This window comes from Podarcis liolepis, assembly GCF_965112155.1.
Source record: "Podarcis liolepis genome assembly, chromosome: 13".
Lineage (NCBI taxonomy): Eukaryota > Metazoa > Chordata > Lepidosauria > Squamata > Lacertidae > Podarcis > Podarcis liolepis.
In genome coordinates this window covers 9,842,685-9,860,247 of record NC_139573.1, presented here as the reverse complement: position 1 = coordinate 9,860,247, position 17,563 = coordinate 9,842,685, and the positions used below count along the sequence as shown (strand labels likewise).

General features: G+C 42.1%; 3 protein-coding genes across 3 annotated transcripts; all 3 read right to left on the bottom strand.

The window, feature by feature from the left end:
* Positions 1–5,083: 5,083 nt before the first annotated feature.
* LOC310692474 (olfactory receptor 6E1-like) lies at positions 5,084–6,034 on the bottom strand (the record flags this gene model as incomplete). The annotated part of the gene is made up of 1 exon (XM_083473420.1): positions 5,084–6,034. One exon carries the CDS (start codon positions 6,032–6,034, stop codon positions 5,084–5,086), a length of 951 nt encoding a protein of 316 aa, XP_083329546.1.
* Positions 6,035–6,050: 16 nt separating this feature from the next.
* On the bottom strand, positions 6,051–10,659 carry LOC310692473 (olfactory receptor 6E1-like; the record flags this gene model as incomplete). Its single annotated transcript, XM_083473419.1, has 2 exons — positions 6,051–6,070; positions 9,717–10,659. The coding sequence occupies 2 exons, from the start codon at positions 10,657–10,659 to the stop codon at positions 6,051–6,053; spliced, it is 963 nt and encodes a 320-aa protein (XP_083329545.1).
* Positions 10,660–15,648: 4,989 nt separating this feature from the next.
* LOC310692472 (olfactory receptor 6E1-like) lies at positions 15,649–16,590 on the bottom strand (the record flags this gene model as incomplete). The annotated part of the gene is made up of 1 exon (XM_083473418.1): positions 15,649–16,590. The coding sequence occupies one exon, from the start codon at positions 16,588–16,590 to the stop codon at positions 15,649–15,651; it is 942 nt and encodes a 313-aa protein (XP_083329544.1).
* Between the last annotated feature and the right edge of the window lie 973 nt (positions 16,591–17,563).

The following is a 17,563-nucleotide window of genomic DNA, read 5'->3' as shown; positions in this document are numbered from 1 at the left end:
CGAACCCGGTTCCCCAGATTACATTCTTAACCACTACACCACACTGGAGGAGTGGTGGAGACCGCCTGACCAGGAGGCTTCCAGGGAGAGCACAGAAGTAGGTAATATGGACCCAGGTTCATGGTGGTAGGAAACAGGACACACCCCAGAAGAAAGGAACTGGGACATATTGGAGGGTGAGTGTGGCGATCACACAGGTCCCCCGGACGTTTGACAGTCTATTTACCCTCTGCCACCACTGTGATTGCTTTCTTCACTGCTGCCACCACCCCGCTTCTCACGGGGACACACAGTCCAGACAGTTGTTAACATTAACAAATAATCAAGTTTATTTTTAAATGCAGGAACAAGCGTATGGATTCTGTTTATTTTTCTCTTGTCAGTTTCTTAATCTTAGTTCCTAACAACTCCAAACTGATTATTCCAACTATCTGTCTGACTCAACCTAACAATTCCTCTCACTCTCTCACAATACAACTCGACCAACCCACTACCTATTCCTCCCTCTTCCTTCTCCAACTCCCAAACCTCAACTGACTTTCAAAACCTCCCACTCTAACTTTTACTCCCCTCTTGCATCCTCACTGGCCAATCACATCACACCCATTTTAACCCTTTCCTTATGACCCATCCTAGGAGGCAAACGCCACAGTGAGGACCAGGGGGAAGCCAGCAGGTACAGCAGCTCTGAACAGAGGCAGGAACCAGATGTGACAGAGACAGTACCGGAGTCAGTTGACAGTATGTCCCTTGAGAGCCTGCCACATCCCTCTCCTTTCCTAAGACCAGGTGTTTCATCCATGTCACAGAGCAGAAAACCAGACAGAGACAGAGACAGTCCTTTGGCAACAGCCATAGGCAGCATGAGGGGGCAGACACATAGAAAGTGATCTGGTGAGGAGAGGACACTCTGGGCAACAGCTCAAGCTTTGAGGGAGTAGACTCCATGTGTTTCTGCTTGATACTAATAAATGAACTGAAGAAGAAGCTTGCTGCATGCCTGGTTTCTCTTGGCTGTTCGCTAAGTGTGTTGCCTGTCAGCTCCCTCGTGACACTAAGCAATCCATCATATTTTTTCTCCCACAGTGGCAAACCAGATGTCTGAGGACTGTGACCCTCAGTTGTTTGTCTCTAAATTTTTGGTTGCCTCCATGTATCAGTGAATTTTGGTGCCAGTGTAAAGTTGTGAGGTCCCCATTTTTCAGCAGTTCAATATGAATTCTTTTGGCATGGATTCTTCAAACACAGCTGAATTGTTTGAGGAAGGAGGAAGAAATGTGGGCACTGTAAATCTGGAATTTATGTAAATAATATTGTGCGGATATGTAATAATATTACAGAAACTATGGTAAACTAATAAGTAGTAAATGTGTAGGTAACAATAATATATGAATTGGGGTATGAGTTTGGTTGGGAGAGGAAGAGAGTCTGCTTGGAATGTGGGAAGTGAGTAGTGATTGGATAAGAATTTGAAAGGGAGTGTGAATAATGGGAGACAGTTCAGAGAAACAATTGTGTGGTAATTGCAGTGAGATATGGGAAGAGTGTTTGGATGGTGGCAGAGTTAGTTTAATAAAGGAGGCCCAGCACTGTTATTAGTCGCTGTGTTGTATGTAACCAATAAGACTCTGTAAAACTTCTGTAACACTAATCAATCATCAGACCTTTTAATATTTGTATCTCAATAAATTATTTTATCATACACACTTGCCTTTTGATTGGTAATGATAGTGGTAGGAAATATATACAGGTACAGTGGTACCTCAGGTTACATACGCTTCAGGTTACATACACTTCAGGTTACACACTCCGCTAACCCAGAAATAGTGTTTCAGGTTAAGAACTTTGCTTCAGGATAACAACAGAAATCGGGCTCCGGCGGCGTGGCGGCAGCAGGAGGCCCATTAGCTAAAGTGGTGCTTCAGGTTAAGAACAGTTTCAGGTTAAGAACAGACCTCCGGAACAAATTAAGTACTTAACCCGAGGTACCACTGTACTTACTATCTGTTGTAGCAGATGTGGTTGGCGGATGGATGGCAGCTAATAGGTTGAGGTTGAATTCTGACAAGACAGAAGTACTGTTCTTGGGGGACAGGGGGTGGGTGAGTGTGGAGGACTCCCTGGTCCTGAGCAGAATAACCGTGCCCTTGAAAGACCAGGTGTGTAGCCTGGGAGTAATTTTGGACTCATAGCTGTCCATGGAGACACAGGTCAATTCTATATGTCCAGGGCAGCTGTTTACCAGTTCCATCTGGTTCGCAGGCTGAGACCCTTCGTGCCCGCAGACTATCTTGCCAGAGTGGTACATGCTCTGGTTATCTTCCACTTGGACTACTGCAATGTGCTGTATGTAGGGCTACCTTTGAAGGTGACTGGGAGTGGCTGCCAGGACCATATAACACCTGTTCTAAAGGATCTTCACTGACTCACAGTACATTTCCAAGCACAATTCAAAGTGTTGGTGCTGACCTTTAAAACCCTAAACAGCCTTGGCCCAGTATACCTGAAGGAGGGTCTCCACCCCCATCGTTCAGCCTAGACACTGAGGTCCAGTGCTGAGGGCCTTCTGGCAGTTCCCTTACTGCGAGGTTATAGGGAACCAGACAGAGGGCCTTCTCGATAGGGGTGCCCTCCTTGTGGAACGCCCTCCCATCAGATGTCGAGGAAATAAACAACTATCTGTTCTTCTAAAAGGCAGCCCTGTTTAGGGAACTTTTTAAGGATTGATGTTTTTATTATGTTGTAAGCTGAGGATAATAATAATAATAATAATAATAATAATAATAATAATAATAATAATTCAGATGTAACTCTCAGAAACCTAGCCCCAAGCTGCGCATCTTACAGAGAGAAGAAGTTGTTAGAAGAGAGTTGCAGTGTTATATTGTTTATAACACAGCCATTCACCATCCAGATACGAGTTCTCTGCAAAGTACTCACCACTTACACTCCACACTCACCAGAGGGCTTCAGCATATTCTCCTTGGTCCTCTGCAGAATGGTGCCTAGTCTCTGATTTCTGCAGATGGTAGATGAGTGCCTAGAACTTGCAAGCTGCAGCTGTTAAAGGATCTTAAATGCAAGACTCAGTTGTGCTGAAGCTGATTTCCTGCTTGCTTCCCAAGCAAAGGTAAAGGCTAAAAACTGCACACGGCTCACTATTATAGGGGATTTACTCCTAGTTTAGAACACATGGGTTTCCCATTTTCCATTTTTCTCAGTTGACTATGCCTTCCTGAATATTCTTTGCTTCCTTGCTCCATATAAGCATATCAGCATGACTGTATGTATTTCTACATCTCTTTGCATCAGGACTGAACATGGAATCAGCCTCTCAGACATAGTGGTGCATGCTGACATCCCTAAGCACAAAGCATAAGAGATATTGGGTCTTTACTAGGTAGGCTACACAAGAGACGTTTGTTCTAATTCTCTGAGGAGCAGGAAACCTACTGTACAACTGATGAATAAAGCTAATTTTGTAACATATTAGTCTGTAAGGGTCATAGGTTATAGATGTGCATTCCATGTGCATTGGCAAGTTCTTTTTAGTCATTTCATAGTATTATTTTTGTAGATTCAAACCAATATGTAATACAGTGGTGCCCTGCAAGACGAAATTAATTCGTTCGCAATTTTTGTCATCTAGCGAATTTTTCGTCTTGCGAATCACGAAATCCCATAGGAATGCATTGAAAATCAATTAATGCGTTCCTATGGTAAAAAAAAGTCCAAACAAAGCCAAATTTGGTACAACAACAGTTTATTAACTGCTCTTTAAAGTCACACATACTGTAAAGAGCAGTTCAAAAATTTAAGGGAAAATAAATTAACTTTATAAACAAAAAATGTCTTTGTTTTTAGACAAAGAAAAAAAAGTCGCGAGACGTTTTCGTCTTGCAAAGCAAGCCCATAGGGAAATTCGTCTTGCGAGGCAAATCGAAAAAGGAAAAACCTTTCGTCTAGCGAGTTTTTTGTCTTGCGAGGCATTCGTCTTGCGAGGTACCACTGTATAGTGTTCAACCTTTACTTACCTCCTTGATAGTTTATTATCTGTTCCTTTTAGGAGTCTTTTGGTGTGTGCTTATTTTGTTGCTTTTTCATTTTGTAATTTTAATATTTGTATTAGCTTGCTGGAAAACAATGTGTGCAAAGCCTAGAGTGAATTGTATTATGTGAGGTGTTACTCATACAACTTAAAATCTTCATTGGTTTACATGAAAATTACATATACAGTGGTACCTTGGTTTACAGCCATAATCCGTTCCGGAGGTCCGTTTGTAAACCAAAACAGGTTGTAACCCAAGGTGCGCTTTCGCCAATGAGGCCTCCCCCAAAAATTGTTCGTAGTCCCCAAAAAAATAATGGGTTGTAATAAAAAAAGAGAGGTTGCAAACCTGGACACACACTTCCGGATTTGATGTGTTTGTAATCCAAAACATATGCAAACCAAGACGTAGGCAAACCGAGGTACCACTGTATATTGGCAGTAACTAACAAAAGAAAACTATTTTCTCCCAAAACTTTGCTTTCTTCCTTCTTTTACCCTCCTTTTTATTTTATTATCTCAGCAGTTTTCAAGTTTTTTTGCCAACCATTCACACTGAATGCCTTTGCGTTTGTTGGCAGAATATCAGTTGAACTGAATGCCGTTGGGAAACAATGAGAATTCATTCTGCTGGTAACAAATTCAATCCTGAACCTGGATGCTCTTTACCTAAATTGTTTTAGTCACTGATACTATGTAATGAACACTGTTGCTGTTTGATTCAGAGGGGAGTGAATAGAAGGAGCAGAAAGAGGAAAAGGAAGGATCACTATTAGCAAAACAATAACGGTGTTTGTGTGGGCAGAACATCCACCTTTTGTGTGGGGGTAGCATGTATTTGACTGAGCACACAAAAGGTCACTGGTTCAATCCCTTGCATCTCCACATAGGATTAGGAATGTCCTCTGTCTGAACCCTTGGCAAGTCTCTACCCATCAGTATAGAAAATACAGGGCCAGATGCACCAAAGGTCTCTCTCAGTACAATACACCCTCCCATGTTTCTAAAACCTTTCTACAGTCCCATTTCAAATCATCAGTGCTTGGAAATCCCAGAAAACTTAATTCTCTGACCAATTACATCTTTCAGGGCCTCCTTGACCTGCTTGTTCCTCAAGCTGTAGATGAACGGGTTGAGTAGCGGAGACACCACATTGTTCAGAACACCGACCGTTGTGCTGAGGTCCAGTCCCCCACTCTGCCTTGGTTTGACATACATAAAAATGCAGCTTCCATAGGTGATGAAGACAACCAGAAGGTGGGAGGCACAGGTTGAGAAGGCTTTCTGCTGCCCTGCCTTTGAAGGGATGTGCATGATAGTAGAAATAATCTTAATATATGAAACTATGGTCACAGTTAAAGTTCCCAGGACACTGAAAGTGGCCAGGAGAAAATCCAGCAATTCTAGGGACTGAGTATCAGTGCAAGCAAGCTTTACCAATGGCAGATTATCACAGAAGAAGTGATTGATGACATTTGGGCCACAGAAGGGTAAACGGAACAACAAAATAAGAGGAACAATAAGATATAGGAAACTGAATATCCAAGAACCCAACACTAAGTGGGTACAGAGACGACTGTTCATGATGGTTGTATAGCGAAGTGGATTACAGATGGCCACGTATCTGTCAAAGGACATAGTAGCCAAGAGGAAGAATTCAGTGGTCCCCAGTATGAAATAGAAAAAGGACTGAGTGAAACAGCCTGCAACAGAAATGGTTTTGACATCAAAGGCCAGGTTGAGCAAAACCTTGGGGATGGTGGAAGAGGTGAAACCAATTTCCAAGAGAGAGAAATTTCTGAGGAAGAAATACATGGGGGTCTGGAGACGATGGTCAAGCAAGGTGATGGAGATGATGAGGACGTTCCCACCAATGGTCAAGAAGTAGGTGATGAGGAGAAGTATGAACAGGAGAAGTTGTAGCCACCGGACACTGGTGAAGCCCACAAGGATGAATTCAGCAACTATGGTAGACTTGTTTTCCATTGTAGGCATTCATCATTCATTTGTAGAGAAGGTTTTCTAGAAAAGAAAAGAAATCCAATTGGTAATGGAAAACTCAAGATGTCTCCAGCCATTGTTATAATGTCTAAAGGCAGCATTGACAGCAATCTGTAGGGAATGCTGAAATATGAGCAACCAAGAATAAAGCAATTTGGAAAATGAAACAATGGGAGGAATTAATCAATGTATGTTAAGTTAAACATTTATATCTTTCTCAAATAGTCAACACATTGACCTTCAGTCTTTACAGATCCAGGATCTGCTTTTAAGGCAAATATACATTTATGGACCTATTTCTTAATATTTGCCATATATTTTCTCCTGTTGCAATCCACCTTGGAACAGGTCATGATCTATTAGTGGGTACTGACCCACTAGCTGAAGATTGGTTGATTATTTACTTTATTCTCCACTTAATATATTAAAAATATCTCTAAGCAGTGTACAAAAATCTCAAGCAACCACAGACAACTTAAACAAAATATTACAAAAATATACAGTTACATATAAAAATGTTCCATTAATACAACTCTCAGCCCCCAGGTTTTCACCCAGGGTCGAAACAAACTCTCACCTCACCCACAAAAGTTCCACAATGATAACAGTTCCAGGTCTCTCACTCTAGACTTGTTTCTTATAGGCAGGCCCAAGGTGGATGGTTCTTTCTCAAGCTGCCTACAGCAGTGTCGCATTCAGGGCAGTGGAACACACAGAAAGAAGGAAAGAGCGGCGAGAGGAAAATTTGTGGGGACTGGGGTGGGGAAAAGAAGGAGAGATAAATCTTTCAAGCTGCTTCTCGTGCCTGTATAAATAATGATCATCTTTCTTGGTTCAATAAGGATGACATCATCATGCTTGCCAAAGTTTTTCCTCCTTTGCTCTTGTAACTATTCCCATTGAGGTTAATTGGTGAATACCGTAACTAAATTCACTAGAGAATTCACTTTGTGTACGGGGATGTGGGAGGCAGGGACTGCTTTACTTCGAAGCTGGGATTCATTTAGTTTATTTTACCCCTATTCATGAATCACTGCCTATAAAATATCTAGAATATATTTTATAATAAAAGCACTGATGATAAAACAATTACAACAGTTTTGTATGTAAAACATTTTTTTAAATGCCATATATAGAGACAATTTGAAATTCAATGTAGATGCAGCCAGGGATGATAAAAATCTCCACTTAAATGCCTTGAAAAAGAAGGTCATCAGTTGGTGCTTTGAAGACAACAGAGGTGGTCACTGTCAGGCATGAAATGGGAGAGAGTAGTGCCACCACACTAAAGACCTAATTTCTACATCACACGGAACTGACATCTTGTTAGGGTGGTATCAGTTGGCTACCTAAGGAATGCAAAATTTTTGTTGGGATGCTTTGTTAATTTTGTTTGATTTGGCCAATGGACCAATGGACAGTGCTGGCCCTACCATTGGCTGGAATGAGAGGGCCACTTCATGCAAGGATGGTGAGCAGCAGGGAGCAATGATGTCAGAGACCAGGCTGAGGAATACTGCCCTGATGAGGAATGGTGGGAGCCGCCCCCTGCTCCTGACCAGGACTGTGAAGCTGCCCAGGAGCAGTGGAGCAGTATAGATTTGAAGCAGTGGTTTGCAGAGGGGCATAGTTCTGAAGACAAAAGTTGGGACGAACTGGGGGTGGTGGTGGTGAACAGCTAGAAGAAGAAGAACTGGGGGAGAGAGAGAGTTATCTGACTCTCTCACTTGAAAGCCCACATCTGCCCAGCCCAAGATCACAGCGAGCAGATAAGGTGGCAGCCCAGAAAGCGAAGCGGTTGCGAGATCAGGTTGCAAGGCGCGGAAGTGACTAGAGAGGAAGTGGGTGGAAACCTTAATTGGGAACACCGTCATTCTGAGAATGGCTGCTTTGTTCTTTTGCTGTGATCATTCAAGACTCTTTAAATGGTATGCAACTCTTTTTGCTTTGTTCTGCTTATCTCCAGCCAAAGCGGGGAGGAAGCCGAGTCCCCAAAGCCTGACAAATGGTGAGGTGTTGAAGGGCAAAACTTTGTGTGCCACATGGTCTTTCCTTTAACCTCCTAAACTAGCACAGTGCCCTCAGGTGACTGAACAGACATTTCTAACAAATGCTCCATTCATAACAATTGAACAAATAGTCAGCCTTGTTTTCTGTGTTGTCCTTCAACTTAGGGAAGGTGTTTTTCAGCAAATACTGTATTGTGTTTCTCTTCTAGCTCCCAACATCATGTCTCATGCTGTTCCACAGGGTCTTCCAACCTTCTAGAGCAGACTTGAAGGGAAGTATGGGACAATGTAGAGAGAAGGAAAGAAAAGGAATTACCTTCTCCTCCCCTTTGATGAAATATTCCTCAAAATCAATAAGCCTTCTGCAAGCAAAGACACATCAGTATGCTTGTGGAACTCAAGTGACCATTCAAATATCACTTTTCCCACACAGCATCAAACCCCAAAAAGTGTCCACTGTCTCACACCTATGAATTATGTATGCACATATGTAAATATGTATGTATGCATTTTCTGTCTTTCTTCATGGAGCTCAAGGCGATATATGTTGATTCTCCTCCACACTTTATCCTCGCAAGAGGTCTGTGAAGTAGGTAAGGCTAAGAAAGATTGACTGGCCTAAGGGTCACACAGAGATCTTACAAGTTGAGTGCAGATTTAAGCCTGAGCTATCCAGTCCCAGTCCAATACTCTTAACTACTAAACCACACTCCTTACAAACTTCATACCACAACTTCCTGAATTCCTGTTTTGGAATGTAGGCTAGTGGGGAGTTCTGTGTCCAGATTATCTGTATTTGCTCTTTTCTTGAAAATGTCTCACATTTCCTGAATACAGTGTTGGTGAATCAGTGCACTCTCTCTCTCTCTCTCTCTCTCTCTCACACACACACACACACACACACACACACACACACACATTTCCCACATACATGTTGGTGGCAAGGAAAAAAATATGGTATTAAAAGGAGAATTCCTTCAATGCCAATATCCAGATTTGGGGCAAGTGCTCTTTGGGGAGAGAACCGCAGCAAAGATTTAAAATCGCAAACTGTGCAGCAAAGTAAAGAGTGGAAATATAGGCCATTAGACCTTTAAAATATGCCCTTGTGAGTTCCTTCCAAAATTTCCCTCTTCCATTATGATAGAAAAAGACCCTGCATCTGGTAAGTTAAAGAAATTGTTTACTTACAAACTTTCCAAAGGTCAGGTTCATGTGCTTTTCCATACAGCATTCAAAAAAATGTGGCACAGGCAGTAAAACTTGGCTTAGTTACAGTGGTGAAGTTTCTTAAATAATTGGTATAGGAACACAAGAATGTCTCGTAAGAGCCACACAGTCTGAACTTGGAGAAACTAGTTCAGACCTCTTTCACCACTGAACTTCTCTGGTTGACTGAAGTACAACAGTAGGCCTGTGTGAGGTGGAGGGAACTAAGACTGGCAGGACAGCTTACACCATGGCATTAACTCCTTCATGCATTAATTTAACTTAAGCATATTGCTTATATGAAGCTGGTTATCCCACAATATATTACCAGAATATAAATGACATTGAGTTCCTAGAAGTTGACAAAAGAAAGTTAGTTTCTAAGTACAGCTTCAGCAACCATATGTATAATACTTACTGTTTAGTATTATTTTTTTGCTCTGATATACCTGAACCACCCTTCCAAAATGCAACAAGCTGTCTAATTGTTGCTCTCAAAGCATCTTGAACCTGTTTATTCCTCAAGCAGTATATGAATGGGATCAGAAGAGGAGAGACAACAGTGTTTAGAACAGCCACCCCTTTCCTGAAGCCTAACTCACTGGTCCCTCTTGGTTTTATGTACATGAAAATGCAACTGCCATAAGTGATGGAGACCACAGTGAAGTGAGAAACACAAGTGGAGAAAGCCTTTTGCCTCCCTGTGGTTGACGGGATGTGCATGATGGTGCAGATAATATTGATGTAGGACACAATGTTTATGGCTAAGGTCCCAAGGAGAGAAAGAACAGCAATGAGGAAACTGAGGAGCTCCAGCAGACTTGTGTCGGCACATGCAAGTTTCATCAGTGGGCCATTGTCACAGAAAAAATGGTTGATGGTGTTTGGGCCGCAAAAGGGCATCCGAAATAATACAACTGCAGGAACGATGATCAGCAACAATGCCCCAGCCCAAGACCAGAGCACTAGCAATGAGCAGATCCGATTGTTCATGATGGTAGAGTAGCGAAGAGGGTTGCAGATGGCCACATACCTGTCAATGGACATTGCTGCCAGCAGAAGGAACTCTGTGGTTCCCAGGACAAAGTACAGAAAGGACTGTGTGAAGCAACCAGCTAGAGAGATAGTCTTCTGGCCTATGGCTATGTTGGCCAAAGCTTTAGGAACAATGGCACTGGTATACCCAATCTCCACAAATGCAACATGTCGTAGGAAGAAATACATTGGGGTATAGAGCTGTTGATTTACCAGTGTTATTAGAATAATCAGTATGTTTCCCACTATTGTCAAAAGGTATACCCCCATTAGCAGTAGGAAAAGGATGATTTCAAGTTCATGGTTGCCCGTCAAGCCCAAAAGTATTAATTCTCTCACCATGGTGTTGTTCCTCATTTTAGGCACATCTCTGTAAGTAAAGAGACATCAATCATTTCAATACTGACCACTTAAAATAAGCACAAGTTGTTCAGCTTTGATTCTTGCATTGCCACTAGTATCATGAAGTATTGGATCATCTCAGGGGTTGCAGCAATGGACTTTGGGCTTTCAAATTTCAGCAGCACCCTGTGCGATGTCAAAATTTGGCACCCCACCACCTCTGGCCTTCATTATAAGTTATTGCTGTGGTGCCCTCTGTGCCATCCTCTCAGCTCAGCATCCAATGCGGATGAACTGGCTGTGCTCCCCTGAATCCACCTCTGTTGGTTGTCAGCCACAGGCAAGCTGATGGCTGTTCTCTGTTGTGTCTTTCCCTCCACCCACCCCATATCTGGTAGTCAATTATCTGCTGTCTCTGTCCAAAAGGACTCATAACTACCATGTAAACCAGCCTTCACTAATGTGGTGTCCTCCAGATTTTTTGGACTACAACTCCCATTATATCCGGCAAGCACATAAATGTACCATAAAGCCTTAATCAGTTTCTGTTCTCATTTATTCTTCCAGCTAAAGATACAGGTTGTTTTTGTTTTGTATCATGCCATTCAGAATTTATTTATATACCATATATTTCAGAACAGTCTCTCTCATATAGAATGTGACAGTCCTTCAGATACTTTGCTCTCAGGCTATTTAGAATGGTATGGATTAGGAATGGGGAACCTGTGACTTTCTCGATAACGTTAAGACTCCCGCTGCAATCTTCCATGACTATTGGTCGTGCTGGGTGAGGCTGACGGCAGTTGGAGTGTAGCAACATCTGGAGAAAAACAGGTTTCCCTTACCTGGAATCCAAAGCAGAAGATTTTCATTGCACATGGGGGGGGGTGTCCTGGAAATATTAAAAGTTGATGTTCCATCCCCAGCAGTCCAATGAATTAGTGCAGGCCCCTCTAGGTCACCATCCAAAGGCTCATCATAATCAATTCCACACATGATCTAATCTAAATGATGTTGTAAATATGCATGCATGTACAATCAGTTCCCTTTTTAATTTTTTGCAATACTTCGCAACACTTCTTGCACTGCCAAAACATGAGGTTGTAGTGAAATACTCACCAATTACCAGTAAAATCAAATTAGGGAGGAGAGACTATGCTCTTATTTTCACAAATGCAAACCAAGTTGTTGGAACCTGCGGGTTATGATGGTGAAGAGTAAACCATCAGTTGCGATGGTGGCAATGTTCTCCTGCTAACTAAGTAAATGGACCTTAGGCTCCCACTCCCTGTTTTCACAACCCATGAACATGCCACATCCTTAACGCTTTGTGGAGGGTTACTTGCTTGCTTTCTGCACAAACTAGTTACCTTAGTAATATTTTGCTGCATTGGTGAAGACTGAAGCAATCTCTAGGTGCTGGTTCATGTTCCTAAACACATGATGCAAGAGGTATTCACTCTTTGCTTGTTAGGATACACAAGGGACATGCATATTGCTTCTCTAAAGAGCAACAGACTTATTGTGAGTTGTATGAAAATTGCTCAGGAGGGCTTCCCATAGGCACCTGGTTGGACAAGATGGGACTTTGGCCGAATCCATCACATGCTCTAATGTTCTGCAAATGACATGTAGTGTAATGGCTTGGGTCTCTCCCACACACGCAAGACGACTCTAGCAGTTCATTATTTCAGATTTATTAATCAAATAACAAACCCTGGGTCAGAGCTCAGCTAGGCTTTGGCATCATCCGATGGCACAGTTGCAGGAACTAAGCTCTGCCCCCTTTTCACCCAATAGGAAAACCCCCACCTTCTCTTCCTTTCCTTTTCGTGCTTCTCGTAAAGTCTTGTGACCCTATGAGATTTTGGAGAGAGCACTGCTGGTGTTCTTGTGTCCGAGTCCATGTCTGAGCTGACAAGCTGCATTCTTTCACTCTGGCTCTCCCTTCCGGTATCTCTATGCTCAGAGATTGTTACTGCTGCTCTATGCGGATTCTCTCCCCCCCCACACACACATTCCATTCCTAGCTGCTCTCTCTCTATGTTATTTTCCTCATTCCCTGTCAGCAAAGGAGCATAGCTGACATGTAGGTTGCCTACCTAACCTTCACTTACCTATACTGAGCTTGTACAATATGATGTGATTCCATGAATATTGTCATAGCCAGGCCTTCTATGGCCCACTGCATTCAGTTTTATAATCCTTCTCCAGGCCAGAAGTGAAATAGACATTAACAGAATAAATAAATAAAAATAAGATGAATCTGTTAGAATTCCTGCTCCATGATTGCAGTCATGGGATTGTTGTCTTTCACGTGACATTATATGTTTTGACTCCACAGAGTGGGAAGTGACAGAAACAGGATGTTTATGTTACTGTGTTCCGTGAAGTGGGACTATTGTCCTTTGTTCTTTTTCTCTCTCTCTTTGCTGTCTGATGCTAGAGAGAGCGGGAGCTATGTTGCAGTGCTCCGTGTGTGTTTATATGTAAATAAAGTAGATTAGCCAAAACGCTGAGTTGCTGAGGTCTGTCACGCGAAATGCGCAAACTCTGTGGATCCCTAAGTGTGCCGGTGTCGGTTGGCATCGGTCGCTGTGATGTTTAGGGTGAAGAAAGCTTATGAAGCTCCCAAATGATCAACCAGGAGGGAGGGAACATGCCAGTTGGGCATGTGTCTCTGCCAGGGTCCTACTCGAGTGTAGGCTGAACTCCTGACAGAATCTACCCCACACAATAGGACACAGAGGGACAAATTTGGTGTGGAGGATATGAATGTCACCAGTGGGTGTGAATGTCATGAGGAGAAGTGCTTATGCTTTTGGGCACACTGAAATAGATTGGCTGTACCTGAATGGTCATAAAATGATGGCGGGGGTGGGGAAGCTGGTTATCCATAGGCAGGAAAGGACTGAATGGGCAATGAATGGAGAAGGAGAAACACAAGGGAATGTTTCGTGACTGAAGAGAAGGCTGGATTGGGAAGATGTAGGGAACTAATGGAGCAAGGGACCAAGAAGAGAGGGAAATCTGAGGGAAACTCACAGCATTTAAGGTCTGTAGGCATTATATGCTAAGGTATTTAGTTGTGAGAGGCAAGCGTATCAGAGCTACATAAGGCCACTCAAAGTGAGTGAGGTTAACTTGGACACAATGCATTGTGCATAAAAAGCAAGGGATTCCACAAATTTACACAATTGCCTATCTGGGAAAAGGAGAAGATGGGCCAACCAGATTCCACACACAGAACTTTATCAGATCTATTTCAACATTATATATGGGACAGCACCTTCCACCTTCCAAAGGGTGCTCATTAATGGTTCCTCTTCATCCTGGAGAAGAGTGACTAGTGGGGTGCCACAGGGTTCTGTCTTGGGCCCGGTCTTATTCAACATCTTTATCAACGACTTGGATGATGGACTCAAGGGCATCCTGATCAAATTTGCAGATGACACCAAACTGGGAGAGGTGGCTAACACCCCAGAGGACAGGATCACACTTCAAAACGACAGATTAGAGAACTGGGCCAAAACAAACAAGATGAACTTTAACAGGGAGAAATGTAAAGTATTGCACTTGGGCAAAAAAAATGAGAGGCACAAATACAAGATGGGTGACACCTGGCTTGAGAGCAGTACATGTGAAAAGGATCTAGGAGTCTTGGTTGACCACAAACTTGACATGAGCCAACAGTGTGACGCAGCAGCTAAAAAAGCCAATGCAATTCTGGGCTGCATCAATAGGAGTATAGCATCTAGATCAAGGGAAGTAATAGTGCCACTGTATTCTGCTCTGGTCAGACCTCACCTGGAGTACTGTGTCCAGTTCTGGGCGCCACAGTTCAAGAAGGACACTGACAAACTGGAACGTGTCCAGAGGAGGGCAACCAAAATGGTCAAAGGCCTGGAAACGATGCCTTATGAGGAATGGCTAAGGGAGCTGGGCATGTTTAGCCTGGAGAAGAGGAGGTTAAGGGGTGATATGATAGCCATGTTCAAATATATAAAAGGATGTCACATAGAGGAGGGAGAAAGGCTGTTTTCTGCTGCTCCAGAGAAGCGGACACGGAGCAATGGATCCAAACTACAAGAAAGAAGATTCCACCTAAACATTAGGAAGAACTTCCTGACAGTAAGAGCTGTTTGACAGTGGAATTTGCTGCCAAGGAGTGTGGTGGAGTCTCCTACTTTGGAGGTCTTTAAGCAGAGGCTTGACAACCATATGTCAGGAGTGCTCTGATGGCGTTTCCTGCTTGGCAGGGGGTTGGACTCGATGGCCCTTGTGGCCTATTCCAACTCTATGATTCTATGATTCTATGAAATATATATAATAGCATAATAATATAATTTGTTACATATAATCAAAAGACAGAAAAAGAATTTTAGTTTATTATTTACTTATCATTTGCTATTTAAAGCCTTATCCTAATTCTGGCTGCATAAAGTTCCTTACAAAATATACAGGTCAATGTTATCTTGCAGTTTGTTCCACCCATAGTTAACAAAAAGGGTTCAATTTTTCAATAAATTGATTACTGTGTTGTCTTCTTCCTCACATGTTAACCAGATCTGTCAATTTAACCATATGAACATCCTCTCATAACAGCATTCATCGATCAGCCAGTGTCAGAAAACAAAGATTATTCTCACTGCAGCTGATTATTGTACAGGCAGCTTCTTGTAAATGAATGGCCATCTCTCAATGCAGTAAAAAAGTCAATAATAAACATAACCAAAAGGGATTAGTTGGCAAAACATTTCATTTATTACATGAATTATCAACTTCCAAAAAGAATGTACGTTTTGCATTTGCAAAAAATTATATTGAATTTCATCTGATTTTTCTTGATTTTTCTAAACAAAGATATATATTTTACTCATGTATGGTACTCGAATATAACTGGCATTCAGATATTGAAAGAAATCAAGATTCAGATTTTGAATGGGTGTCTCCATGGTCAGTGCTTAATATTAATGTTTATTCTGGTGTCAACTGAACCCCAAATCATCTTGAGAGCTTCCTAATAGCAACAAGCTGTCTACATGCTCCTCTCAAGGCATCCTGGACTTGTGTGTTCCTAAGGCAGTACATGAATGGGACAAGAAGAGGAGCCAGTACAGTGTTCAGAAGAGCCACCCCTTTGCTGTAGTCCACTTCACTATCATGGTTGGGTTTTATGTACATAAAAATGCAACTGCTGTAAGTGATGGAGACCACTGTGATGTGAGAAGCGCAAGTGGAGAAAGCCTTTTGCCTCCCTGAAGTGGATCGGATGCGCATGATGGTAGAGATAATGTGGACATAAGACGCAGTATTTACAGACAAGGTCCCAAGGAGGGAGAGGGTAGCAGTGACGAAATTGAGGAGATTCAGCAGACTGGTGTCGGCACATGCAAGTTTGACCAATGGCCCATTGTCACAGAAAAAATGGTTGATGGTGTTTGGGCCGCAAAAGGGCATCCGGAATAGTACAACTGCAGGAACGATGATCAGCAACAATGCCCCAACCCAACACCAGAGCACCAGCAATGAGCAGACCCGATTGTTCATGACGGTTGAGTAGCGAAGAGGGTTGCAGATGGCAACATACCTGTCAATGGACATTGCTGCCAGCAGAAGGAATTCTGTGGTTCCCAGGACAAAGTGCACAAAGGACTGTGTGAAGCAACCAGCTAGAGAGATAGTCTTCTGGCCAGTAGCCATGTTGTCCAGTGTTTTAGGAATAATGGCACTGGTATACCCAATCTCCACAAATGCAACGTGTCGTAGGAAGAAATACATTGGGGTGTAGAGCTGTTGATTCACCAGTGTTATTACAATTATCAGTATGTTCCCCATTATCGTCAAAAGGTATACCCCAATTAGCAGGATGAAAAGTATAATTTTAAGTTGATGGTTGTCCGTCAAACCCAACAATATAAACTCTCTCACCATGGTGTTGTTCATCGTTGTTGGCACTTCCCTAAAAGGAATGGGAAATCAAACCTCAGAGCTGTGTTAGCCTTTAAAAAATCAATTTTAACTCTCTGCAATTGCCTGAGTGTGACTGTTTCGGATATCATGAAGAATTGGATCAGACCAGTAGATCTGTTTCAGTCCTTTAGAGACCCTACTCCCAGACTATTTTTTTTAAGTTTTTTATTAAATTTTAACAATGCAAAGTATAGAAAAAAAAATACAAAGACAAAGACAAAAAGAATATAAAGACACAAAATACATACTACAAAATACAACAATACAAACATTAAGCACAAAAATACAAAATACCAAAATGCATACATTAAAAACTAATAATAAAAAGAAAAAGCACATATAGGAAAGACACAAAAATTCCCTCTTCCTTAATTTTACATCTTAAATTCACATATTTGCTTGACTTCCTCACATCCCCCGTTCTTGTATCCCTTTTAAAAGTTGGTTCAGCAAATTCATGGCCCATTAATTTATCTGTTGTTGGTTTAATCTTAGATTTTACCTTGTTGCTAGAACCCCAGCATTTCATTTCAATGTCATCAACATTCAGAAATTTTACAATATTTCTGCAAATAGGTTTTAAATTTCCCCCAATCTTCTTCCACTGAGTCTTCTCCCTGGTCTCGGTACTCCCAGACTATTTAGATCAGAGATGGCCTTCCAAATATTATTGGACTTAAACCCCCATCAACCCTGAGTTGGAGTCCAGTGACATGTGAATAACCACAAGTTTACCACCCCTGGAACAGAACCAAAGCAACATATTTTCATTGAACTTGGATGGGTGGGTGGGACATGGGAATTGTCTGCACTGATATGTCCACCAAAGCAGGCCCTTGCCAGTTCCCATCCAAATGCTCTTCAAAGACATCTCCATATATGATGCATCACAATAACAATAAGCATAGCGAAATCTAAATGATTCTGTGAATAAGCATCTCATATG